We start from the raw sequence: 27742 nt of genomic DNA, 5'->3' as shown, positions 1-27742 counted from the left end.
GTGTTTAACAATTCCACTAAGGTGCGTTGTGTATTTAACACAATCTCCCCCATCATTACTACAGGTTCACTCACTTTGACTGACCACCGTGCACAATCAATCGCAGTGACACATCTTGGCATACCGGCCACTATTGGGGATCTCCATGTCGAATAATAGGCTACGGGTCTCATGTAATCCCCATGCTTTTGTGCTACTACTGCACTATAATGTCCCCCGTGATTGTGGCAAAAGATATGATATGGCCTCCCCATATCGGGTAATCCTAAGGCTGGTGCGGCAGTCAGTACTTGTTTTAATTTAGTAAAGGCTTCCGCCTGTAACTCTGTCCATTCAATGGGTTCCTTTGCAGCTTTTCCCCCTTTGGTCAATTCATACAAAGGTGCAGCTAGTTGTGAGAATCCTTCAATAAAATTTCTGCTATAATTGAATAGTCCCAGGACTTGTCGCACTCCCCTCATAGTTACAGGTTTGGGCCTATCGTTTATGGCCCACTTCCGATCCTCTGGCATGGCTCTCTTGCCCATGCTGATATTATAGCCCAGATAGGTTACCTCTGATTTCCCTACTTGAGCTTTGGTGGGGTTTACTTTAAATCCTGCATCCCGGAGTGCTTTCAGAATTTTGGACAAGGCTTTAACATGCCCCTGAGTGTTCTTGGAAGCTATCAGTAAATTATTGACATACTGCAACACCGTACTGCCATCCTCCTCTAATTCTACTTCCTCCAGGGCCTTGGCCATGTGTCGGTGGAATATAGCTGGACTATTATGGAACTCTTGGGGGACCCTCGTCCAAGTATATTGTTTCCCATCTAGTGCGAAGGCAAATTTCTCTTGTGATTCACTGTCCAATGGTATGGACCAGAATCCGTTTGCAATATCTAGGACTGTAAAAATTTTGTGTTCGGGTTTTAGCCCATTAAAAATTGTAGCAGGACTTGTCACTATCGGGTATTCCTTTGGGGTCACCTTATTTAGTGCCGTATAATCTATTGTCAGTCGATATGACGCATCTGGTTTCCTTACTGGTCATTCCGGGGAATTAGTTTCAGATATAGTTTCTTGTAAGATTCCCTGTTTGGTTAATTCCAACACTGTGTCCCGTACTGCTGCTTTGTCTTCCTCCTTTAAAGGATATTGTTTATGTGGGCGATGCATTGGTCCCGGTACTTTTACCGAGGGGGTTTGAACTAATCCACAATCTTGTTTATGTGTTGCCCACATCCCAATATACTCTCTGCATGGGATCGCCCATAGTCCCTTCTTATCCCATTCCGGGTCTATAATCTTAATTGCTCCTACCCGATCTGTTTTGTTTCCCGGGGCCGTTTGTTTGTTTGACTTATGATCCGGTGGCCAGATCACTTTATTCGCTTTAGGGTCGATTAAATCTCCTACTTCCCGCAGTAAGTCTATCCCTAGGATTGTTCCTTCAGTATTCTCGCATACCCACAAATCTGTAGGTATTATTATACATCCAATTTCTAATAGAATTGTTTCACTCTTATAAGCCTTAAGTCTTCTTCCCCCTATTCCCGCCACATTAATTGAAAGTTTAGTTCGGGGTAAGGGTAAACCTGTCAGTGAGATTGAGGCTCCGGTGTCTGTCAACATTTTACACTGCCGGCCCCCTACCAATGTGTTAACAAACATCCTTGGATCCTCCTCACCATTCTCCCCGAGGGCCACTACCTTTCATTTAATATTCACCTTCTTCATCATGTCTCTCCTTTGCCTCGTAGTGCATACATCGCCTTCTTCCCCGTCCTCTGAATCAGACCCATATCGCCTCTCACCGCGGGTATTTGTCCAGTTACTATATTCCCTAAACTCCCTTTCTTCCCTATCCCTTCATCGCTGTCTCTCCCTATCTCTATCTCTGTCTCTATCCCTTTCCTCCTGTTCCTCTTTTTCTTCCCTCATCCATCTTTTAAAATCCTCCCTTCCCCCATTTCCTCCGGGCTGTCCTCTTTGGGGACGCCCCCTTTGGTTTGGCCCCTGACCTTCCCTTCCTCCCCCTTTCTTCCAACAGTCTGATTTCTTATGTCCTGGCTTGTTACAATTATAACAAGTTGGTTTTGGATCCGATGCTGGTCTGACATCTCTTCTCTGTGTCTGTTTGCATTCTTTAGCTAAATGTCCCTCTTCCCCGCAAGCATAACAGCTTGCTATCCCCACTGCTTCCTCTTGTTCCCCCAACTCCTCTGCGGCAGCTATCTTAGCCTTTTGCATGTTATCTACTTCGGTCACCCACCTAATTAAATCCTCATAGTTGTTCATTGTAACAACTCCTAATCGTATGGCTGCCTGATGTGCGGGACCGAGTCCGGCTTTAAATAATTACAGGAAACATTGGTTCTCTCTAGTGGGATTTAGGATGCCGGAACATCGCACAAACCTTTCCCATTTCCGTTTACTATAGTCTACGGCAGATTCCCCCTTATCCTGAGTTATATTGGTTATGGCTGCCCAATTTACCGGGGCCTGTCCCATAACCTCCTCTACTGCTCACTTGAAGGCCTCGTAGTTTTGGTCTGACTGTTGCAGGGCGGGAATACATACGCTAGGCACCAAGTTCCGTCCCTGAAATTCAAGGGTAATTGGTCCCAACGGTCATCCGAAATTTTTGCTCGCACCAACTGGTTTATGTCTTTATTGTGTAAATTATGACTGATCCTCAATTCCCTCATCTTTTGGCAAAATGGGTAGTTAATCCCCCGATGTTGCAGCTGGGGTAATTTATCCACCAGCGTTTGTCTCTCTAAGGGTTTGAAGGGCTGGTAGGTGGTTCGAATTATCTGGGGTCCTGCCGGAACTGCTGGGATTTCCGGGTTTCCTCCTGCCGCGGGGACCATGGCGGTACCGGGGATCTCCGGGTGTCCTGGGATTACTTCAGTTTTTACCGGGGCCATTTTTACCACGCGGTACACCGGATTATAGGGTGGTGGGAGATTATTTTCTTCTGGCCAGGGTGGTGGCTCCGGCCAGTCCCTCTCCTTACTATCTCCTGCTGTTTCCTTTTCTAACCCACCCCCATCTATATTACCTTCTTCTGGTAGTTTTGGGTATACGGGTGTACTGCTGGAGCCGGCCGCCGCCACCGGGTGTCCCTTCCCTCTTAGTTTGGGAGTTGTTACTTCTTTCTCTTCCCTTTCCCCCTCTCCCTTCTGTTTCAACTCCTTACATTGTTTCTGGTAACAAGCTAAGATTACCATTCCCCCTTTTCTCTCTTTATCTTTGGTTTGTCTCTTCCACCAAGCCATTTGTCTTTCCGCACTGTCTTTGGGATCCCACCCTTTCTTTTTCATGAACTCGATAAGTTTCTGATTTTTATCCGCTACATAGCGAGTGACGGAGCCGGGATCTCCCCAAGGAGACGATCCCTCCTCCTTTATTTCTGCATCCTTTTGAGGCATTCTGTATAACTTCTGACTTACTTCTCAATGGTTCTTATGTTACTCTATCATTCACCCACACACACTTATTTTGCGCACATTCACTCGTCACGGGATCACGATCCTGTGGTGTTCAGTTCCCTACACCTATTCGATCCTGGCCGTCACGTGGGACTATGTCCTCTTAATTCGGGCTCAGGCTAGGAGTTTGGGATAATCAACCACCCTTGTCCGTGTCGATCACCCCGTGACCCCCAAGGATCCAATATTCGTAGGACTTTACCACCTATTGAGCCGTCTATCTGAACTAGAGGATTTTGCCACCTTCCCGGCTTATTTAGAGGATTTGCCGCCTTCCCGGCTTACCGGACCGCTCCCCTTTCTCGAGTCTGTCTCCCTATGTCCTTTGAATCACAGCCTTACCAGATCTCACAGTACGTTCTGAGCTTTCTAATTTATGGGTGGTAATTTAAAACGTATTCACCCTTCTTAGCTCAACGTTCCCGTGGACCGGTCAGAGTCTGCGATCCTGCCGACTATGCAATTGATGTATCCGAAAAGTGGACCTGGTGATATGCCAAGTCGACACTTAACCCTTTCCCCCACAGAGCGGACTAAGTGATATACAAAGTCGACGCTCAGCTATGTACGGATGACAGACTTCGATTGGAGGTTCAAAACAGTCTTTATTCACAGGCCTGGGGAGAACCTTCTGAGATCCCTCTCAGATCCGACTCCACCAATATCCTAGCAACGTTCACAATTATACAAAAATCAAACCCCTGCCCTGGGGTGGGTGCAAAGCTTATCAGCATATACAGATTTATTGCTGAATGGCAATTATAAACCGTGACATTTCATCCTTCCAGCTGCTTACAAATCACAGTTCTGTTATCAGTTGGTCCCGTGGCTTTCTGTGACTGCGGCCTCATCTTAATCTATTGCTTTACAACCGTCCTTTGTCTCTAGCCAGGTGGTTTGTTCGTTAACATGCTTTCTTAAGATAACAGTCCTTGTTCAATCTCTGCAAAGCACAGATTCTGACCTTGCCTCATGTTACTTCTGCAAAGCAAGCACATTATAATTAGTCCCACCAGACTTTGATGTAATGGAACCCTGTTGTGGGTTTACAAACAAACAAACAAATTCTTATGTATGTTATCTCAGTTAATCCTGTTTTTAGAGCTTAGCTGGATAAATACAATAAGTACAGACCTATATACCGTTTTAACTCAGGGTATGAATTAATTCGCTACCTCCACCCTGTACATTGGTGCTACATTATACATATTCCAACATAAACTAAAGTGGAGGCGCGCGTGCTCCGTGCAGCGCGAGCGCGAATGAAGCACGAGCAGCTTGCAGTGAGCCCAGCCAGCCTTTACCAAGATGGCTGGCTGCTGGTTTGGAATCGGGCCCAGTGGGACGGCCGGTGCTTAGCTCGGGCGTGGCTGGGCACCAGACGCCCAGGCTTCGAGGCCTGCCTGCAAAAACGGTGAAAGGTAGGAAAATTATAGAGGTTAGAGAAAAGATTTACAAATGAATTAACTTTTTTAAAAAACAATTTGTGTTTTTAAAGCAACTTTTTTTTTGCTGGAAATGTAGATTTGAAAAGAAACACGCAGAAAGCGGGAAAAAGAAATGAAGAGTTTGGAATCAAGATGGCGGCCACTCACCTCGGTTCAGAAAGATAAGGCCCGCCCACACACGCACCGATTGGTCAACCGTCAGGTCACTGAAGTGTAGGATTGGTCAATCGTCCTGTCACTCGACTGTAGGATGGCCCGCCTGGACATGCAATGAACCCGCCCCTGTGACGCAGCGATTGGTCGACCGTTGGGTCGCTCGACCGTACGATTGGTCAACCTTCACGTCACTCGATGCAAATGAGCGGATAATGAGCAGAATTTTGAAAGTTTTTGGGATACCGTCGGCACAATTTTTGTCTGACGTAAAAGTAAATACACCTACAAGAGTCCCCTAATGATGAGCTTTCTTTTGATATAACACATGTGTAGGTACGCTCTATAACTTTTGATTGTATAGCTGGACAGACAGACAGATAGAGAGACAGACAGACAGAGAGACATAGGCCTAGAAATTCAGTGCCCTTAGCACCGATTTTGCGGCGCTAGAGGGCCTAGCGCTGCAATTGGCGCCGGTTCCTAAATTGCCTGGGGCCCTTCCGCGGCGGTAGACCGGGAGCGCTGCGCCGGCACCGATGACGTCATCGGTGTGCGCAGCGTCCCGGTTGCCGTGGTAACCCGGCCCCAAGCCGAAATTCAGTTGCGGCCGCCTCGCCAGTGGCAGCCGCAACTAAGACTCTGGCAAACGAGTGCTGCCGGAGTCTGCGCCGGCGCTTTAAGGAGGCGCGGCGGCCGGCCGCTTTCCCGCCGGCCGCCTGCCCGCAGCTCCCTCCCCGGACTTCTCCCCCCCCCCCCGGAACAGATGCAAGCCCGGCACTTGTCCGAGGTGCCGGGCTCATTTTTGAGGAGATTTGCGCGGGCCGCGGCCGGGTGCAGGCAGCTCCTCGTTAACGGAAGGAGGAGGCCTGCACTTCCCCAGCCTGCCGCACCGCATCGGGTGCTGCAGCGCCGGAATTGCGGCGCGAAACGGCAGTTAGCGCCCTTTTCCAGGCGCTAAGACCCTTCAGTAGCGCCGGCAGCCGTTTGGGCGCGGCGCCACTGAATTTTTGGCGCGCGCAGGGGACTTAGCGCCGGCACTAATTTCCGGCGCTAAAGCCCTGGCTAAGCCAAAACCCAATTTCTAGGCCATACTGTTTTATATATATAGATAAACACGTTGAATCTTCGTAGAATAATTACTAGTCATTTTTAGACTGGAAACTTAAACTTGCCGTTTCACTTTCATTCAGGAACAGATCGCAGTTTTACATCAATCTCTGGTTTGACAGCACATTTCCAGCATTCACCGTTGTTCTTCCTGACTCTGAACACAGTTGTAAAGGAGCCTTCTGTTCCGTGTCTAGGAGCTCTGAACCATGGAAGGGAGCGGCTGGAACATATTTCTTACAGGCCTCAGGATTACGCGCATGGGGACTTTGCTGTCAGTGAAGAGAGACGAGAAATCTACAATGTGTTGAAAACAAAGCTGATTTATTTGACATATAACCAGAATATTAATAACCCTATAACTGGGCTGGAGTTTAACATCAGCAGAAACAAACCCCAAATGTCAGAATGAACATGGTACAGTCCTGGATGTGATTAACAGCAGCAATAACAGCAGAATCCAACCCCTACAGTCACTTGTGAACTCGCTGGTGAGTCAGTAGGTGGGATGAACGAGTGAATCCTTTCTCACACACAGAGCAGGTGAACGCCCTCTCCCTGGTGTGAACTCGCTGGTGTGTCTTCAGGCTGGATGAAGTAGCAAATCCCTTCCCACACACGGATCAGGTGAACTGCCTCTCTCCAGTGTGAACTCACTGATGCACCAACAAGTGGGAGGAGTGAGTGAATCCCTTCCCACACACGGGACATTTAACTGGTTTCCCCTTCCTTGTGAACCCACCGGTGTTCCACCAGGCTAACAGACTGAGTGAATCCCTCCCCACACACGGGGCAGGTGAACGGCCTCTCCCCGGTGTGACAGCTTTGGTGTGTCTGCAGGTGGCACGAGCGCCTAAATCTCTTGCCACAGTGAGAGCACTCGAATGGTTTCTCGTCAGTGTGAACTATCACGTGCTTCTGCAGGCCAGATGAATTATTGAATCCCTTCCCACACACGGACCAGATGAAAGACCTCCCCCCGGTGTGAATGCGGTGGTGTCTCAGCAGGTTGGATGTTTCTTTGTATCCCTTCCCACACACGGAGCAGGTGAACGGCCTCTCCCCTGTGTGACTGCGCCGATGAGTTTCCAGATGGGATGGGTAATTGAATCCCTTCCCACAGTCCCCACATTTACACAGTTTCTCCCTGGAGTGACTGCATTTGTGTCTTGACAGGCCCGATGATTGGTTGAAGCCTCGTCCACACACCGAGCACGTGTATGGTTTCTGCCCGCTGTGATTGGGGCTTTCTCCTTCCATATTCAAAATCCGATGATATTCAGGACCTGATAAATGGAGTGACTCTGTCAGATCTTGACGTGATGTTTGGTTTGAGTTTCCCATCTGTAAATCCTCCCCTTCTAATACCCTGTAAAAGGAGTTTACAAAAGTCATCGCTGTAAGTACAGGATAGAAATTCAGAACAGACAATTCTAGTTTCAATGGAACATTCTTTCCTCTCTTGTTCCCCCAAAGCTGTAAATCCCTGTCCCACACACTCTCCCTCCTCCCTGTGCTGAAACCCAAACCCATCGCACCATCTCCAACATTTCTTTCCTCCACTCCCAGTTTTCCCCCTCCCTCTACTATGGTTGGGTTCAGTTCTACACTCATTGGTTCCCCTCCCTCTCCTCCCCTGAAGGTGCTGACTCTGGCTGGGTTCAGTTCTACACTCAGTGGTTCCCCTCTCTCGCCTCCCCTGAAGGTGCTGACTCTGGCTGGGTTCAGTTCTACACTCACTGGTTCCCCTCCCTCTCCTCCCCTGAAGGTGCTGACTCTGGCTGGGTTCAGTTCTACACTCACTGGTTCCACTCCCTCTCCTCCCCTGAAGGTGCTGACTCTGGCTGGGTTCAGTTCTACACTCACTGGTTCACCTCTCGAGCCTCCCCTGAAGGTGTTGACTCTGGCTGGGTTCTGTTCTACAGTTACTGGTTCCCCTCCCTCTCCTCCCCTGAAGGTGCTGACTCTGGCTGGGTTCAGTTCTACACTCACTGGTTCCTCTCTCTCTCCTCCCCTGAAGGTGCTGTCTCTGGCTGGGTTCTGTTCTACAGTTACTGGTTCCCCTTCCTCTCCTCCCCTGAAGGTGCTGACTCTGGCTGGGTTCAGTTCTACACTCACTGGTTCCTCTCTCTCTCCTCCCCTGAAGGTGCTGACTCTGGCTGGGTTCAGTTCTACACTCACTGGTTCCCCTCCCTCTCCTCCCCTGAAGGTGCTAACTCTGGCTGGGTTCAGTTCTACACTCACTGGTTCCCCTCCCTCTCCTCCCCTGAAGGTGCTGACTCTGGCTGGGTTCAGTTCTACACTCACTGGTTCCCCTCCCTCTCCTCCCCTGAAGGTGCTGACTCTGGCTGGGTTCAGTTCTACACTCACTGGTTCCCCTCCCTCTCCTCCCCTGAAGGTGCTGACTCTGGCTGGGTTCAGTTCTACACTCACTGGTTCCCCTCTCTCGCCTCACCTGAAGCTGCTGACTCTGGCTGGGTTCAGTTCTGCACTCACTGTTTCCCCTCCCTCTCCTCCCCTGAAGGTGCTGACTCTGGCTGGGTTCTGTTCTACAGTTACTGGTTCCCCTCCCTCTCCTCCCCTGAAGCTGCTGACTCTGGCTGGGTTCAGTTCTACACTCACTGGTTCCTCTCTCTCTCCTCCCCTGAAGGTGCTGACTCTGGCTGGGTTCAGTTCTACACTCACTGGTTCCCCTCCCTCTCCTCCCCTGAAGGTGCTAACTCTGGCTGGGTTCAGTTCTACACTCACTGGTTCCCCTCCCTCTCCTCCCCTGAAGGTGCTGACTCTGGCTGGGTTCAGTTCTACACTCACTGGTTCCCCTCCCTCTCCTCCCCTGAAGGTGCTGACTCTGGCTGGGTTCAGTTCTACACTCATTGACTCCCCTCCCTCTCCCCTCCCCTGAAGGTGCTGACTCTGGCTGGGTTCAGTTCTACACTTACTGGTTCCTGTCCCTCTCCTCCCCTGAAGGTGCTGACTCTGGCTGGGTTCAGTTCTACACTCACTGGTTCCTCTCTCTCTCCTCCCCTGAAGGTGCTGACTCTGGCTGGGTTCAGTTCTACACTCACTGGTTCCCCTCCCTCTCCTTCCCTGAAGGTGCTGACTCTGGCTGGGTTCAGTTCTACACTCACTGGTTCCCCTCTCTCGCCTCACCTGAAGCTGCTGACTCTGGCTGGGTTCAGTTCTGCACTCACTGTTTCCCCTCCCTCTCCTCCCCTGAAGGTGCTGACTCTGGCTGGGTTTGGTTCTACACTTACTGGTTCCCCTCCCTCTCCTACCTTGACGGTGCTGACTCTGGCTGGGTTCAGTTCTACACTCACTGGTTCTCCTCCCTCTCCTCCCCTGAAGGTGCCGACTCTGGCTGGGTTCAGTTCTACACTCACTGGTTCCCCTCTCTCTCCCCCCCCCCTGAAGGTGCTGACTCTGGCTGGGTTCAGTTCGACACTCACTGGTTCCCTTCCCTCTCCTCCCATGAAGGTGTTGATTCTGGTTGGGTTCAGTTCTACACGAGTACAACAACAAAATACTGAGGCTGCTGGAAACCTAAAATAAAATAGAAAATACTGTAATGTATTTACCTTTAAGGGTAGAACTACTTCTTACTGCTCCTGTATACTGTAGTACCGGCAGTGACCACACCTGTATATAAACCCCGAGTAGTTATCTGTATAGTTAGTTCTAGAGTAACCCTCATTCAGTAAACACCTGTTGAATCGTTCCCTGCAGTCGTTGTCTGATTATTGAAGGACACAACATTAAGATACACGGATCCAACAGTGGCGACGAGCAAGTTCGAATCTACCTGCAACTGTGCATCACCTCCCAGGGATTCGCTCCTGGTGAACAGTGGAAGAAGGTCGAGTCCAGAAGCACGGGCGTCGACCACGGGCAACCGCCCAGTCATCAAGCGGAGATTTGAGCATCGCAGGGGAGGCTGTCAAGAGCCAGGCTTGGCTTTCCAGTCACGGTGGTCCAGCGAAACGGGCTGGAACCAGGTACTGCGCAGACCCTTCCCAGACAGCGACGGGCTAGAGGCCGACCGAGCGGCACAGAAAAAGGCCGAGCAGCGTCGACGGGGGAGAGAGAGAGGGCAGAGCGCACAGGGCACAGCCGGTGTTCAGGACCGAGCGGCGTCAATGGGGGAGAGAGATGAGAGAGAGCAGAGCGCAGCCAGTGTTCAAGGGCCGAGCAGCGTCAACAGGGGAGAGAGGTGCGCAGGAAAACGCGAGACACTGCCATTTGCCGTGAGGACCGCCGAGAGCGGCATTGGCAGCAGCGCGGGAGATGCCATTTTAAGCCGCAGCGGGGAAGAAAGGAAAGCGCGGGAGACGCCATTTTAAGCCGCAGCGGGGAAGAAAGGAAAGCGCGGGAGACGCCATTTTAAGCCGCAGCGGGGAAGAAAGGAAAGTGCGGGAGACGCCATTTTAAGCCAGTCTAACCACACCCAAAAATGCCAAAAAGTGGCAGTATCACAGCGTTCGACAATGAAGTCGAAGATTGGACGACATATGTCGAACGCATACAAGTATACTGCAAGGCGAATGAAGTGCCAGATGACAAGAAAGCGCTGGTATTGTTGAATTCAATGGGTGCAAAAACGTATGGCTTACTACGAAACCTAGTAACCCCAGAGAAGCCAGTAGAAAAGGATTTTGAAAACATAGGCCTCGAAATTCAGTCGCGCCACTTCTGGGGCGCTAAAGTCGGGCGGGCGCTAAAGTTAGCGCCCGCCGGAAAGTGTAGGCCACTTCGCCGAAATTCAGTAGATTTGGCCAAGGAGTTTGGGCGAGCGCTGAAACTGGCGTTGCACTCCTATCTTTAGGCGCTAAGCCGGCGGTGCGGACTGATAACGCCGAGGCCGGGCGCAGCGCAGGTGCGGTCATGTTTTGATTGACAGCAGACACCCTGACGCCGGCCAGCTCTTAAAGGGGGAAGGGTCGTCTTTGTCTGCTGCCACGCCCTGCATACTGGAGCCCTGCAGCTAGGCCTGAACACTGCTGCTGGACCCAAATAGCGCCTGAAGCCATGCAGAAGGCCCGTGAACGAGCGCAGCGCTTCTCAGAGCATGCTTTGAGGGTGCTGCTTAGGGGGTTGGAAAAGAACAGAGAGATCTTGTGCCCGGACAGTGGCAAGAAGGCTCCCAGGAGGCAGTACAGGAGAGCCTGGAGGGAAATCGCCCAGAGGGTGTCAGCCAACAGCGATGTCCCCAGGACTGGTGACCAATGCCGCAAGAAGTACAACGACCTCAGTCGGTTGGTCAGGGTGAGTACCCTTTCCAGTGTCCTCCTCATCCTTGCATGTGCACCTCACATTATGGGCAAAGGGACCTCAAAGGCCTAATGGCCAGCCCTCCTCCCGCAGCTATGGCACTGGCATGATCATCAATAGCACTTTCTGCACTTTACACACTGGCCAAGCTATTCGACCATGGGAGGCAGTGCACACAACAACAGGGCACCACACTGGCCATGCTATTCGACCATGGGAGGCAGTGCACACAACAACAGGGCACCACACTGGCCATGCTAATCGACCATGGGAGGCAGTGCAGACAACAACAGGGCAACACACTGTACTTAGAGGCCGTCCTTTCTCTTGCAGGCCAAGCTGGCCAAGAATATGAAGAGCCGGAATGTCACCGGGGGAGGCTGTGGCCAGTTCCAGGAGCTCAGTGACCTGGAGGAGTGCATGGCTCGACTCATGCGTGGCCGGGTGGTTGGCCCCGTTGCTATTGGAGATGCCGACCCTGTGCTGGGCCCCAATGGTAAGGACATGACTGTTTGGACCTCTCTCGTTCCCCTTGTGCTTCAGATCTACATCCTTTGCCACTGTCCGACCAATGCGCATAATGCCACCACTCATGCCTCCCTCGCTGACGCCCTGTCCTCACTCTAAAGCTACTCTTGTGCCTTCCTGCTTTCAGCTGGTGAGGAGGAGGTCCATGAAGCTGAGAGTGCCAGTCCCTCGGAAGAGGAGGACGACGAGGACCAAGAGGAAGGTGGCACATCGGGGGAACCCTCATCCGCGCCAGGGGATGGCAATGGAGGGGACACGTCTTGCCTGGAGGAGAGCCAGGGGGAAGTGTTGCAGGGGGGTGCAGCTCCTGGGCCCAGTGGCGTCCAGGCAGGCAGGAAGGGTCGGGCAGCACGGCTGCCTTCTCCCCAGAGGGGGGAAGTGTTGCAGGGAAGGGCAGTTGCTGGGCCCAGTGGCGTCCAGGCACGCGGGAAGGGTCGGGCAGCTCGGCGGCCTTCTCCCCAGATGGAGAGTCCGCCCTCCAGTCCGGAGACGGTCCTCGCCCAGGAGGTGCGACTCCTTGATGAAATGTCCGCGGCCTCCGAGTGGCGCCACAACGAGTTCATGGGGGTTGTGGGACAGTTGCCCCAGGCCATTGGGTCCCTGGCTCATAGTGTAGCCGCTTTCAGGGACTCACAGGCCAGGGGTGTCGACCAACTCGCGGCAGCACAGGACGCGAGTCGCGAGTTCATGAGTGGTGCCGTGCAGACACTGGCTGATCTGATGCAGGCACAGAACAGGGCAGTTCGGGCACTCACTTCTGCCACACTCGCTGTGTCACGGAAGCATCGACAGGGCACCCACCGCCCTGCTGCAGCACAGCGGTTTGGCCTCCACCAGATTGCTGCGCTTGCTGCAGTGCCAGCCCGGCCGAGTGCCAATGTCTCTGGCGACCAGCGAGCGCCTGGCATCAGCCAGCTTGCCCCCATTGCTGCAGCCGCCACTGCCACACCCCCAGCCAAGGTGTGACGAGCTGCTGCAGAGACTGATGCTGCCCAGCCACAGCTGCAGCAGTCAGCAGCCGGACCCTCCAGGGCCGGACCTCGTCTAGGCCGACCCCCAAGGGCATCTGCCGTTACGCATTGCGGCCCTCAGGAGCCTTTCCCCAGCCTTCCAACACCCACAGGGCCCAGGTTGAGGCGGAGCAACAGGTCGGGCAGGGGCCGGAGAAGCCTGCACAAGGACTCGCCCTCTCGGCACACCAACTAGAGGGTGTCGGCAACTGTTTCTTTTATATGGGGGTGTTTGTGTTCTGGAGGGGGGGGGCTTATTTTGGAAAGGCCGAAGATGAAGGCCAATTGGATTGACAAGTTTTGTTATTCCTCCCCAGGTTGTGGGAGTGAGATATGTTTTTCACTGTTTTTTGGGGGTCTTGTCTGTTTTTCTGTTTCATGTGGGAAGGGCCCTGAGTTTGTTAAATAAAGCTTTTATTTATTCAGCTTGTCCAGGTGTCATGTTTCAAGTGGTTGTTGCGTTAACCGGCTGAGGGCTTGCGGAGCGGCTGCATTCAGGTGCGTTCATTGCCACAAGCCATTCCCTGACAGGGGTCCTAGAAGTGTCGTTCAATAAGCCGCCGGCGGACGGCCCCTGGACCTTGTGGCTCCCTTCTGGGCTGGTACTCCTCCTCCTCCTCCTCCTCATGGTCCTCCTGCTCATCCTCCTGAGGTGGTGGCCCAACGTGAGGTGGCAGTGCCTGAGTCCTGCGGATAGCCAGGTTGTGCAGCATGCAGCAAATGACGATGAACTGGGAGACTCTATCCGGCGAATACTGTAGAGATCCGTCGGATCGATCCAGGCAGCGGAACCGTTGCTTCAGGACACCAATCGTTTGCTCTATGATGTTCCTTGTGGCTTGATGGCTTTCGTTGTATGCCTCCTCCGCAGGGGCCCTGGGCGCGCGGAGCGGGGTCATGAGCCATGTACACAAAGGGTAGCCCTTGTCCCCAATAAGCCATCCCCTTGGTGGAGGCTGTGCCTTGAACATGTCAGCCACAGTAGTCTGGCGCAGGATAAATGCATCATGGCTGCTTCCTGGAAAGCGGGCATTGACAGCTAGGATGCGCTGCCTGTGGTCACACACCAGCTGTACATTGAGGGAATGGTAGCCTTTCCGGTTGCGGTAATCCTCGGCATTGTCGATAGGTGCCCGCATAGCCACATGCGTGCAGTCAATGGCGCCCTGCACCATGGGGAAGTCGGCGATCCTGGCAAATCCGACTGCACGCTGCTCCTGCCTCTCTAGGATCATGGGGAAGGAGATGAATTGGTGTCTCCTTGCGAAAAGGGCATCGGTGACCTGCCGGATGCAGCGATGGACGGCGAACTGGGAGATGTTCGCTATGTCCCCAGTAGCGGCTTGGAAGGAGCCGCTTGCATAAAAGTTCAGAGCCACCGTGACCTTCACTTCCACCGACAGAGACGTCCTGCACATCAGCTGTGGACGCAGATCTCTGTGAAGCAGCTGGCAGATCTCTGCAACCACCTCCCTTCTGAAGCGCAGCCTCTTAACACAATGCGCGGCAGTCATGGTGAGATAGGACACCTGCTGCCGGTATTCCCTGAGTGGGTAAGGCCTACGTTGCCGACGCCTGATGGCCCCTCTGCGTCTAGGCATGGCTGCCCCTCTCACACAGCGTCTGCGAGCCCTTCGCACATAATGCTGGAACTGAGGGTTGGAACCCCATGCAGCCCCCATAATAAACTTGCAAACAGTGAAATCACAAAGAGTCAAATTTCCAAGCTCTGGCCAGAAGCCAAAAATACCTCTCCTATGTTGTCCCAAATCAGTAAGGTCTGTTCCTTGGTCTCTGTCCAGAAATCCAAAGCACTAAAGTCATTGCAGCAAAATGGCTGGCCTTTATAGTTCAGTGTAAGTGCCCTTTAATTAGTGCTCCCCGAGGCCCGCAGGGCCTCTGCTGCGTTCCACTTCACAGTTCTTAACAGCGCCACGCCCACATTGGGCGGGCGCCACTGAATTTCCGGTTTGGGGTGCACAAACAGCGTTGCACGACGAAATGACGTCATAAGCTGCGCGCGCAGCTGAGCGGGCGCAAACACTTTGCGCCGGCGCTAAATGTCAACTGAAGTTGGGCGTTGGCGCAGACTGGCCTGCGCCCGGGCGCAAAGTGCCCAGCGCTGGAAATCTACCCCTCTTATGGCGTTAACGGCTGGCGAACGCAACTGAATTTCTAGGCCATAGTGTCAATCCTACAGGACCACTTAAACCCCACACCACTGCTGATAGCAGAAAGATTTAAGTTTCACAAAAGGAACCAGCATAAAGATGAAAGTAATGCTGAGTATTTAACGGAACTGCGCAAGCTATCGAAACACTGCCAGTTTGGAACGGGACCAGCAGATACTTTAAGGGACAAGTTTGTGTGTGGGCTTCAAAGTGAAGGAACCCAGAAACGGCTTCTATCAGAAAAGGATCTTACGCTGGACAAGGCTTTCAGCATTGCAGTATCACACGAAGCAGCCGCACGGGGCGCTGCAGAGATACAATGGAGACCGCAAGAATATGGCACAAATGAAATGTCATACGGAACAGTGAAGTGCTATCGCTGCGGCAGAACAACACACGACCATAATGATTGCTGGTTCAAGGACAAAGTGTGCAGACAGTGTGGAAAAGTAGGACACATAGCAAGAGTCTGCAGGTCGGGAAAGAAAACCAGCAGCAAGAAATCTCCACAGGAGAAGTACAAGAAGGTACATAAGGTGACGGAGAGTAGTTCAGACAAACAGCAGAGTGATACAGACTCCGGACGCAAGGAGCTGGGTTGTCTGAAACTACATAATGTGATCAAAACGGAGGATCACCAAACTATCTGGGTCACGCTCAAGATAGCAGGAGTCCAAGTGAAAATGGAATTGGACACAGGATCAGCCCTAACAGTCATAAACCGAAGGGACTACAAGCGGCTATTCTCACATTTACCCTTGAGAGATACAAAGATTGTCTTGAAGATGTACACGGGGCAAAAAGTCTACCCCAAAGGAAAAATAAGGGTGAACTTTATATATAACGGCAAGGAAACACCAAAAATGGACCTATATGTATTGCCAGATGGAGGACCACCACTACTAGGACGTGAATGGATCCGGAAGATACAGCTAGATTGGCATTCCATACAGGCACTGACTGTGGCTGACAAAAAGGATGACGACGTCACACCTGGGCGACTGTCAAAGATCGTAACTGATGCGAAAGAAGTGTTCCAGCAAGGACTCGGAACACTAAAAGTCATGACAGCGATGATTAAAATTGAAGAAAAAGCAAGCCCAAAATTTTTTAAGGCCAGACCGGTACCTTATGTGATCCACCCAGCCGTCGAAGCAGAGCTGGAGAGTCTGGAACATTCAGGTGTACTGTCCAAGGTAGACTGGAGCGAGTGGGCTACACCCATCGTTCCTGTGATGAAAAAGTCATTGAGCAGCACGCCTGGGGAACCAAGGAAGGTTCGCATCTGTGGGGGCTTTAAGGTAACAGTGAACCCGGTCCTTCACACTGTACAATATCCACTTCCGCGGATTGAAGATATTTGCGCCTCGCTATCTGGAAGGAAACGCTTCACTAAGATTGATCTGGCCCAGGCGTATCTGCAAATGGAGGTAGAAGAAGCATCAAAAAAATACCTCACAATCAACACCCATAAAGGTCTCTACCAATACAACCGGCTGGTATTCGGGGTAGCATCAGCTCCGGCTATTTGGCAGAGGGCAATGGAACAAGTCCTGCAAGGGATCCCAGGGACCCAGTGTTATTTGGATGACATCCTGGTCACGGGCGAAAATAACAGTGATCACCCTGCCAACCTGGAGCAGGTGCTCACTAGATTGCAGGAATATGTGCTCCGAGCTAACCGCCCCAAATGCGAGTTTTTTAGAAAACAGATCTCGTATTGTGGCCACGTTCTCGATAAAGAGGGATTACATAAGTCCCCAGAGAAGATTGAGGCAGTAGTCAAGGCTCCAGCACTGGAAAATGTGTCACAACTGAGGTCGTTCCTCGGACTGGTAAACTACTACCATAAGTTCTTGCCAAATTTGCCTACAATACTACACCCACTGAACACCCTACTGCAAACTGGGGTGCCATGGAAGTGGAGTGACGAATGTAGACGAGCTTTCCAGAAGAGCAAAACACTAATCACATCGAAAGAGGTATTGGCCCATTACAACCCGGCATTACCAAATCGGTTGGCATGTGATGCATCACCCTACGGCATTGGAGCGGTGCTGTCGCACAAATTCTCGGACAGCGCAGAGAGGCCAATAGCCTTTGCGTCACGATCACTAACCTCAGCTGAGCGTAACTACGCCCAGATGGACAGGGAGGCCCTCAGCCTAGTGTGGGGAGTGAAAAAGTTCAATCACTATCTGCACGGGCAGAAGTTCACCTTGCTGACTGACCACCAACCACTTGTCTCCATCTTTAATCCAAAGAAGGGCGTTCCGGTGATGACTGCGCAATGGCTACAAAGGTGGTCCCTTTTTCTAGGGGCGCACCAATATGAAATCGAGTATAAGGGCACGAAACAGCATGGAAACACTGATGGGCTATCACGCCTGCCACTGCCTACTGCGGAGGAAGCACCAGCAGTGGATCCTGTCGAAATATTTCATTCGACTATAATTGAATGCTTGCCAGTAACTAACGCTGGTATAGAGAAGGAGACCCGAAATGACCCGGCACTGTCTCGGGTATAAGAACATAAGAACATAAGAAATAGGAGCAGGAGTAGGCCAATCGGCCCCTCGAGCCTGCTCCGCCATTCAATAAGATCATGGCTGATCTGATCCTAACCGCCAATCCACTATCACAGAACCATCTCCTGAATCTAACAGAATTAGACACACGAAATAGGAGCAGGATCAGGCTACACGGCCCCTGGGCCCGCTCCGCTACCCACAGGGCCATGACCGATCCGAACCTAGACTCATGTCCAAATTCCTGCCCGCTCCCCATAACCCTTAATTCCCTTTACTTCTAGGAAACTGTCTATTTCTGTTTTAAATTTATGTAATGATGTAGCTTCTACAGCTTTTTGGGGCAGCATATTCCATGGACCTACCATCCTCTGAGTGAAGTAGTTCCTCCTCATCTCAGTTTTGAAAGAGCAGCCCCTTATTCTAAGACTATGCCCCCTAGTTCTAGTTTCACCCATCATCGGGAACATCCTCCCCGCATCCACCCGATCCAACCCCTTCACAATCTTATATGTTTCAATAAGATCGCCTCTCATTCTTCTGAACTCCAATGAGTAGAGTCCCAATCTACTCAACCTCTCCTCATATGTCCATCCCCTCATCCCCGGGATTAACCGAGTGAACCTTCTTTGTACTGACTCGAGAGCAAGTATGTCCTTTCTTAAGTATGGACACCAAAACTGTACGCAGTATTCCAGGTGCGGTCTCACCAATACCTTGTACAACTGAAGCAATACCTCCCTATTTTTATATTCTATCCCCCTAGCAATGAAAGCCAACATTCCATTGGCCTTCTTAATCACTTGCTGCACCTGCATACTAACCTTTTGAGTTTCGTGCACCAGGACCCCCAGATCCCTTTGTACTTCAGTACTTTCAAGTTTCTTGCCATTAAGATAATAACTTGCTCTATGATTTTTCCTGCCAAAGTGCATAACCTCACACTTTCCAGTATTGTATTCCATCTGCCAAATCTCTGCCCACTTACTTAGCCTGTCTATGTCCCCTTGCAGGTTTGTTATGTCCTCCTCACTCACTACTTTCCCTCCCATCTTAGTATCATCTGCAAACTTTGATATGTTACACTCGGTCCCCTCCTCCAAACCGTTAATATAGATTGTAAAGAGTTGGGGACCCAGCACTGACCCCTGCGGAACACCACTAGTTACTGATTGCCAGTCTGAGAATGAACCATTCTGGGTTCATTTGATTTGACGGTGAAGGGATGACCAGCACATGGTGACTCACTGTTGCCAGCATTCTCATCCAGAAGAGAACAGCTGTCAGTATGCCAGGGGACCTTGATGTGTGGATCCCGAGTGGTAATTCCACCCAAGTTAAGGGAGAGAGTGCTCAATGAGCTTCACGAAGGTCATCTGGGAGGGGTGAAAATGAAAAGCCTTGCTAGGGCTTATGTGTGGTGGCCGGGGATCGATCAGCAAATCGAGGAGCTGACAAAGAGCTGCTCAGGATGCCAGAAGGTCCAAAATGCACCACCACATGCCCCTCTACACCCATGGGAGTGGCCCTCATCTCCATGGCAACGGGTGCATATTGATTTTGCTGGTCCATTCATGGACTCAATGGCCTAGAAATTCAGTTAAGGCCCGCCAGCAGGCTAACGCCCAAAAGTTAGCGCTGCGTGCGAAGCCAGGTGCGCCCGTCAGATATTCGGCTTTTGCGCCCCAAGTCGGAACCGGCCGCTATTCCAGGGTGTGCCCACCCCCGCTTGGGGCGCTGAAACTGAATTTCAGCGCTCTAAGTGCCGCTGCGCCACCCGATGCGGTGCGGCAGGCTGCGGTACTGCAGGCCTCCTCCTCTTAAGGTGGAGGTGCCTGCAACAGCGAGATCGCCGCTGGATTGTGCCGGCAAATGAGCCCGGCACCAAGCAGAAGTGCCGGGCTCGCGGAAAGCAGCCGGCAATGCCGCGGGGGGGGTGGTGGAGGAGGCCGGGGAAGGAGGTGCGGGCAGGCGGCCGCCGAAAAAGCGTCCGGCCGCACCTCCACCTTAAAGCGCCCCAGTAGCGCAGCAGTACGGCCCCGTTTTTCAATCGCTGTTTGCGGCCGCTGCAGAAGAGGCGGCCACAACTAAATATGGGGTTTGGGCCGGAAGCGGGGCGGAACCGGGGCAATGCGCACACCGATGACGTCATCGGTGTCGGCGCAGTGCTACCAGCTACCGCCGCCATTACTGCAGCGCTGAATATCAGCACACCCTCTTACATTTGCGCAGAAGCCCTCTTTGGGCGGTAGCTGGGCGCAAAGCCCACTGAATTTCTGGCCCAATGTTTTTAATAGCCATGGATGCACACTCAAAATGGCCTGAGGTGATCAAAATGTCCTCCACCACCACGGAGAAAACTATTGCAGTCCTACGGACCATTTTTGGCAGGAACGGCTTGCCAGAGCAGATTTGCTCTGATAACGGACCGCAGTTTGTGTCCGAAGAGTTTCGAAGATTTATGAAAAGGAATGGGGTAAGGCATTATACATCCGCCCCGTATCATCCAGCCACAATTGGATTGGCTGAGAGGTTCGTACAAACCTTTAAGAAGGCAATAAAGGCTATGTACAATGACAAAATTCCGCTGCAGCACAAGGTGGACAATTTCCTGTTCACCTACCGGCATGCAACACATGCAGTCACCAACCAGGCCCCAGCCATGATGTTCTTTAACCGAAGGTTAAGATCTCGCCTGGATTTGCTCAGACCAAACGTACGAAGAGATGTTGAGAGTAAGCAATTCCAGCACATCCATGAGAAGCCAACAAGGAGCTTCAATGTAGGGCAACCAGTCTTGGTTCGCGACTACCGAACAGAAAAATGGCAGCCAGGAACGACATGCACACGGCAGGGCCCACTAATGTACACAGTGGACGTTGGGGAGAGCATCGTGAGACGCCATGCTGACCAGATCCTAGAGTCACAGGAACAAGTCAACACCATGCCTTGCCCATACGTACCTGGTGATGAACCCGACGTACAGGTCGCATCTACCCCAGAAACAGTAGCATCGGAAGCTGATGAACCAACCGACGACAGGGGGCCAGAATCGCCTCCGCACCAAGAGCAAGACACTTGGGAAAGGTGCTATCCAGAAAGGATCAGGAAGCCTCCCCAAAGACTGAATTTATAAATAGACTATTTTCAGCTAATGTTGCATGTTTAAAGTGTTAATTGTAATTAGTTTGATATTTAATTGTTAAATGAGTGTTATGGTACTGTTAATCTAAAAGGGGAGGAATTGTAATGTATGTACCTTTAAGGGAGAGAACTACTTTTTACAGCTCCTGTATACTGTAGTACCGGCAGTGACCACACCTGTATATAAACCCTGAGTAGTGATCTGTACACTTAGTTCTAGAGTAACCCTCATTCAGTAAACACCTGTTGAATCGTTCCCTGCAGTCATTGTCTGATTATTGAAGGACACAACATTAAGATACACGGATCTAACAAATACTGGAAATACTCAGGCAGCATCTGCGGAGAGAGAAGCAGAGTTAACATTTCAGGTCAATGACGTTTCATCAGAACTGGGAAAAGTTAGAAATGTAACAGATTTTAAACAGGTGCAGAGGCAAGGAGAGGGGGAGGAAAGAACAAAGGGAAGGTCTGGGATAGGGTGGAAGGCAGGAGTGATTGAATGGGATGATGCTGCAGGACAAAGGGAGATGGTAATGGGACAAGAAACAAAAGATGGGTCTAGAGGAGGTGTAAATGGGAATAGCAGAATCATTGCCAACAGCTGCTGTACTAAACAATGGGAGCGGTGGCTGTGATCTGAAATTGTTGAACTCAAGGTTGTGTCCGGAAGGCTGTAAAATGCCTCATCGAAAGGTGACACGCTGTTCCTCAAGCTTCCATTGAGCTTCATTAGAATAATGGAGGAGGCCGAGGACAGAGAGGTCAGAGTGGGAGTGGTCCGGAGAATTAAAATGGCAAGCGACTGGAAACTCAGGGTCACCCAATCTGTGTTTGGTCTCTCCAATGTAGAGGAGACCCTTTTGTGAGCAGTGAATACAGTATACTAAATTCAAAGGAGTACAAGTAAATCGCTGTTTCACCTGGAAGGAGTGTTTGGGGCCCTGGACGGTGAGCAGGGAGGAGGTGAAAGGGCCGGTGCTGCATCTCCTATTGTAATGTAGGAAATGCGGCAGCCAATTTGCGCACAGCAAGCGCCCACAAACAACAAGGTGATAATGACCAGATAATCTATTTTAGTGATGTTGATTGGGGGATATATATTGGCCAGGACACCGAGGCAACGCCCCTGCTCTTCTTCAAAATAGCGCCGTGGGAGCTTTTACATCTACCCGAGAGGGCAGACGGGGTCTCATCTGAAAGACGGCACCTCCGACAGTATAGCACTCCCTCAGCACTGCACTGGAGTGCCAGCCTGGATTTTTGTTCTCAAGTCTCTGAGTACATGGGGCTTAAATCTGGGGCCCTTCTGTTACAATTCTGTGGGATGTAAACCGTAACCCCGGCACTTGCCAGCGCCTTCAGGAGAGACAGTGGGAAACCCCCTGTGTGCAGAGTGAGAATAAAATCAATGAGTCAACGATTGTCTCTCCTGGTCACTGGGACCCTGAAGTCCCGCCCACTCTTTGTTCCTTTACTAAGATGGCGCTGCAAGAGCGCCGCTACTTGATGAATCATGATGGCGGGGCACAAACCCTCCCGCATTCCCTTACAAAGATGGCGGCCGTTAACCTGGGCCTGTTTTCAGGGAAAAGCCCGGTAGCTCCAAACGCGGCAGCTGTAGGTTATTATTCGGGGCTTGCAACTTATGCCAGATGTTGATGAAACCTTTCCCCTCCACCCGCCAGCTCAATTACTGCCCCACGCCTCGCCGCTTCGTACCCGCTGCAAAATCGCGCTCCCGACATCAGCCGTCTCCCGTATACCGCACTGCGCATGCTCCAAACACAAGCCCGGCACCGCGCCTGCGCACTGGGCTCCTGTAGACTGGGTGTGGCACATTCTCCACCGCGAGGAATGCTGGGTAAAAGACCAGGTTAGTGAATAGAACATGATTTACTGCGATTGTATTGAGGACTGAACCACGTTAATTCTAGCAGTTATGGTTCATTTCTGATAATCTTACTAACCCCTATAATTGGCTGGAGATTAATATTCTTTATAAATATTCAAAAGAAATATTTGCTTGAAACGGAGTGTTTTGAATATTTGATTTCTCCATGATAAGCGACTAATTTAATGTTCTGTTACCGACTGTTACATTTTTCGGCCTTTTCTTACTGTATATTATTTCAGTTCTCATCTCTTTTGCCTTCTACTACAACAAACCCCAAGCTTGTTCCGTTTGAGTAGATGGCTTGTGGGTGTCATAGACTGAACTGCAGTGTCTCACTTACACTCATCTGAAATTTCTTTGAACCACCCCTTTACAGAACTATCTTGCATAAGATTCGAAATAGAAACATAGAAGATAGGAGCAGGAGTAGGCCATTCGGCCCCTCGAGCCTGCTCCGCCATTTAATGAGATCATGGCTGATCATCCAAACTCAGTACCCTGTCCCTGCCTTCTCCCCATATCCCTTGATCCCTTTAACCTTAAGAAATATATCCAACTCCTTCTTGAATATATTTAATGAATTGGCCTCAACTGACTTTTGTGGTAGAGAATTCCACAGGTTCACCACTCTCTGGGTGAAGAAATTCCTCCTCATCTCTGTCCTAAATGGCTTACCCCTTATCTTTAGACTGTGACCCCTGGTTCTGGACTCCCCCACCATCGGGAACATCCTTCCTGCATCTAGTCTGTCAAGTCCTGTTAGAATTTTATAAGTTTCAATGAGATCCCCTCTCATTCTTCCAAACTCCAACGAATATAAGCCCAATAGACCCAATTGCTCCTCATACATCATTCCTGCCATCCCAGGTATCAGCCTGGTGAATCTTCGCTGAACTCCTTCCATGGCAAGAACATCCTTCCTCAGATAAGGCGACCAAAACTGCACACAATACTCAAGATGTGGTCTCACCAAGGCCCTGCACAACTGCAGCAAGACATCCTTGCTCCGATACTCGAATCCTCTCGCTATGAAGGCCAACATACCATTTGCCTTCTTAACCACCTGCTGCACCTGCATGCTTACCTTCAGCGACTGGTGCACAAGGACACCCAGCTGGGTGAGAGGGTAAGCTGTGAGGAGGATGTCATGAAACTCCAGTACGATTTGGACAGGCTGGGTGATTGGGCAGAAACATGGCAAATGCACTATAATGTGGATAAATGTGAGGTTATCCACTTTGGTGGCAAAAACAGGAAGGCAGATTATTATTTGAATGGCAATAGATTGGGAGAACGGGAAGTGCAGAGAGACCTGACTGTTATTGTGCACCAGTTGCTGAAGGTAAGCATGCAGGTGCAGCAGACGGTTAAGGAGGCAAATGGTATGTTGGCCTTTGTAGCGAGAGGGTTCGAGTACAGGAACAAGGATGTCTTGCTGCAGTTGTACAGGGCCTTGGTGAGACCGCACCTTGAGTATTGTGTGCAGTTTTGGCCACCTTATCTGAGGAAGGACGTTCTTGCCATGGAGGGAGTGCAGCAAAGATTCACCAAGCTGATACCTGGGATGGCAGGAATGACGTATGAGGAGAGATTGTGTCGATTGGGCTTATACTCACTGGAGTTTAGAAGATTGAGAGGGGATCTCATCGAAACCTATAAAATTCTGTCAGGCCTGGACAGACTAGATGCAGGAAGGTTGTTTCCGATGGCCGGGGAGTCCAGAACCAGGGGTCATAGTCTAAGGATAAGGGGTAAGCCATTTAGGACTGAAGTGAGGAGGAATTTCTTCACCCAGAGAGTGGTGAACCTGTGGAATTCTCCGCCACAGAGGGCGGTGGAGGCCAATTCATTAAATATATTCAAGAAGGAGTTGGATATATTTCTTAAGGCTAAAGGGATCAAGGGATATGGGGAGAAGGCAGGGACAGGGTACTGAATTTGGATGATCAGCCATGATCTCATTGAATGGCGGAGCAGGCTCGAGGGGCCGAATGGCCTACTCCTGCTCCTATCTTCTATGTTTCTATGCAGAGAATTTCACAGATTCACCACTCTCTGGGTGAAGTAATTCCTCTTCATCTCTGTCCTAAATGGCCTACCCCTTATCCTTTAACTGTGACCCCTGGTTCTGGACACCCCGGCCATCAGGAACATCCTTCCTGCATCTAGTCTGTCTAGTCCTGTTAGAATTTTATAAGTTTCAATGAGATCCCCTCTCATTCTTCTAAACTCCAGTGAGTATAAGCCCAATCGACCCAATCTCTCCTCAAGCGTCATTCCTGCCATCCCAGGTATCAGTCTGGTGAATCTTCGCTGCACTCCCTCCATGGCAAGAACATCCTTCCTCTGAGAAGGCGACCAAAGCTGCACACAATACTCAAGGTGCGGTCTCACCAAGGCCCTGTACAACTGCAGCAAGACATCCTTGTTCCTGTACTTGAACCCTCTCGCTACGAAGGCCAATATACCATTTGCCTTCTTAACCGCCTGCTGCACCTGCATGCTTACCTTCAGCGACTGGTGCACAAGGACACCCAGGTCTAGTTGCACTTCCCCTTCTCCCAATCTATTGCCATTCAGATAATAATCTGCCTTCCTGTTTTTGACACCAAAGTGGATAACCTCGCATTTATCCACATTATATTGCATCTGCCATGCTTCTGCCCAATCACCCAACCTGTCCAAATCATACTGGAGTTTCTCGGCATCCTCCTCACAGCACACACGCCCACCCAGCTTTGTGTCGTCTGCAAACTTGGAGATATTACATTTAGTTCCCTCGTCTAGATCATTAATATATATCGTGAATAGCTGGGGTCCTCGGACCGATCCCTGCGGTACCCCACTAGTCACTGCCTGCCACTCGGAAAAAGACCCGTTTGTTCCATTTCTTTGCTTTCTGTCTGCCAACCAGTTTTCTATCCAAGTCAATACCTTGCCCCCAATCCCATGTGCCTTAATTTTGCACGCTAATCTCTTATGCGGGACCCTATCGAAAGCCTTCTGAAAGTCCAAATATACCACATCCACTGGTTCTCCCTTATCTATTCTACCAGTTACATCCTCAAAAAATTCCAGTAGATTATTCAACCACGATTTACCTTTTGTAAATCCATGTTGACTTTGTCCAATCCTGTCACTGTTTTTCAAGTGCTCTGCTATTACATCTTTTAAAATGGACTCTAGCATTTTCCCCACTACCAATGTCAGGCTTACTGGTCTATAATTCCCCATTTTCTCTCTACCACCTTTTTTGAATAGTGGGGTTACATTAGCTACTCTCCAATCCATGGGAACTGTTCCAGAGTCTATAGAATTTTAGAAGATGACCAGCAATGCATCTACTATTTCTAGGCCACTTCTTTAAGTACCCTAGGATGTAGATTATCAGGCCCTGGGGATTATCGGCCTTCAATCCCGTCAATTTCCCTAACACCATTTCCCTCCAAATACTGATTTCATTCAGTTCCTCCCTCTCATTAGACCCTATGTTCCCTGACATCTCTGAGAGGTTATTTGTGTCCTCCTTTGTAAAGACAGAACCAAAATATGTATTTAATTGGTCTGCCATTTCTTTGTTCCCCATTATAAATTCCCCTGATTCTGACTGCAAGGGACCTATGCCTGACTTCACCAATCTTTTTCTCTTCACATATCTATAGAAGCTTTTACAGTCAGTTTTTATGTTCCCTGCAAGCTTACTCTCATACTGTTTTCCCCCTCTTAATTAATCCCTTTGTCCTCCTTTGCTGAATCCTAAACTGCTCCCAATCCTCAGGTTTGCTGCTTTTTCTGGCCAATTTATATGTCCTCTCCTTGGATCTTATGCTATCCCCAATTTCCCTTGTTAGCCACGGTTGAGTCACCTTTTTTGTTTTATTTTTATGTCAAACAGGGATGAACAAATTCTGTAGTTCATCCATGCAATCTTTAAATGTTTGCCATTGCTTATCCACCGTCAACCCTTTACATAACATTCCCCAATCCATCCTAGCCAACTCGCGCCTCATACCATCATAGTTTCCTTTATTTAAATTCAGGACCCTAGTCTCTGAGTCAAATATTTCACTCTCCATCTTAATGAAGAATTCAATCATATTATGATCACTTTGCCCCAAAGGGCCTCGCACAACAACATTGCTAATTAATCCTTTTTCATTACATAATACCCAGTCTAAGATGGCCTGATCTCTAGTTGGTTCCTCGACATAATGGTCCAGGAAACCATCCCGTATACACTCCAGGAATTCCTCCTCCACAGTATTGTTACTAATTTGGTTAGCCCAATCTATATGTAGATTAAAGTCACCCATGATAACCGCTGTGCCCTTATTGCACGTGTCTCTAATTTTCCATTTAATGCCATCCCCAACCTCAGCATTACTGTTTGGGGGTCTGTATACAGCTCCCACTAACGTTTTCTGCCCTTTGGTATTTCTCAGTTCTACCCATACAGATTCCACATCATCAGAGCTAATATCCTTCCTTACTATTGTGTTAATCTCCTCTTTAACCAGCAATGCTACCCCACCTCCTTTTCCTTTTTGCCTGTCTTTCCTGAATACTGAATATCCCTGGATGTTGAATTCCCAGCCTTGGTCACCCTGGAGCCATGTCTCCGTAATCCCAATTATATCATATCTGTTTACATCTATTTGTGCAGCTAATTCATCCACCTTATTACGAATGATCCTCACATTAAGACACAAAGCCTTCAGGCTTGTTTTTTAACACTCTTAGACCTTTTAGAATTATTATTTACTGTAGCCATGTTTGATTTAAACCCTTGATTTCTCTGACTGCCACTTTTTTGCTTTTCTCCTTCCTGTCTTTTGCTTCTATCCTTGCTTCCCTTTCCTCTGTCTCCCTGCACAGGTTCCCAACCCCCCTGCCATTTTAGTTTAAACCCTCCCCAACAGCACTAGCAAACACTCCCCCTAGGACATCAGTCCCGGTCGTGCCCAGATGCAAACTGTCCAGTTTGTACTGGTCCCACCTCCCCCAGAACCG

General features: G+C 50.2%; 1 protein-coding gene across 1 annotated transcript in view; it reads left to right on the top strand.

Moving 5' to 3' along the window:
- Positions 1–22392: 22392 nt before the first annotated feature.
- Positions 22393–27742, top strand: part of LOC147118950 (uncharacterized) — a 93281-nt gene continuing 87931 nt past the window's right edge. Inside the window, exon 1 of the mRNA XM_085984002.1 lies at positions 22393–22455. Coding sequence (XP_085840128.1) covers positions 22393–22455 — 63 coding nt within the window. The remainder of the gene's footprint in view (positions 22456–27742) is intronic.

The sequence above is a fragment of the Somniosus microcephalus genome, chromosome 4, assembly GCF_052327205.1.
Source record: "Somniosus microcephalus isolate GS21.2 chromosome 4, FLI_Smic_1.0, whole genome shotgun sequence".
Classification (NCBI taxonomy): Eukaryota; Metazoa; Chordata; class Chondrichthyes; order Squaliformes; family Somniosidae; genus Somniosus; species Somniosus microcephalus.
The sequence above is the reverse complement of the archived record's forward strand: the minus strand, read 5'-3'. Positions and strand labels throughout refer to the sequence as shown.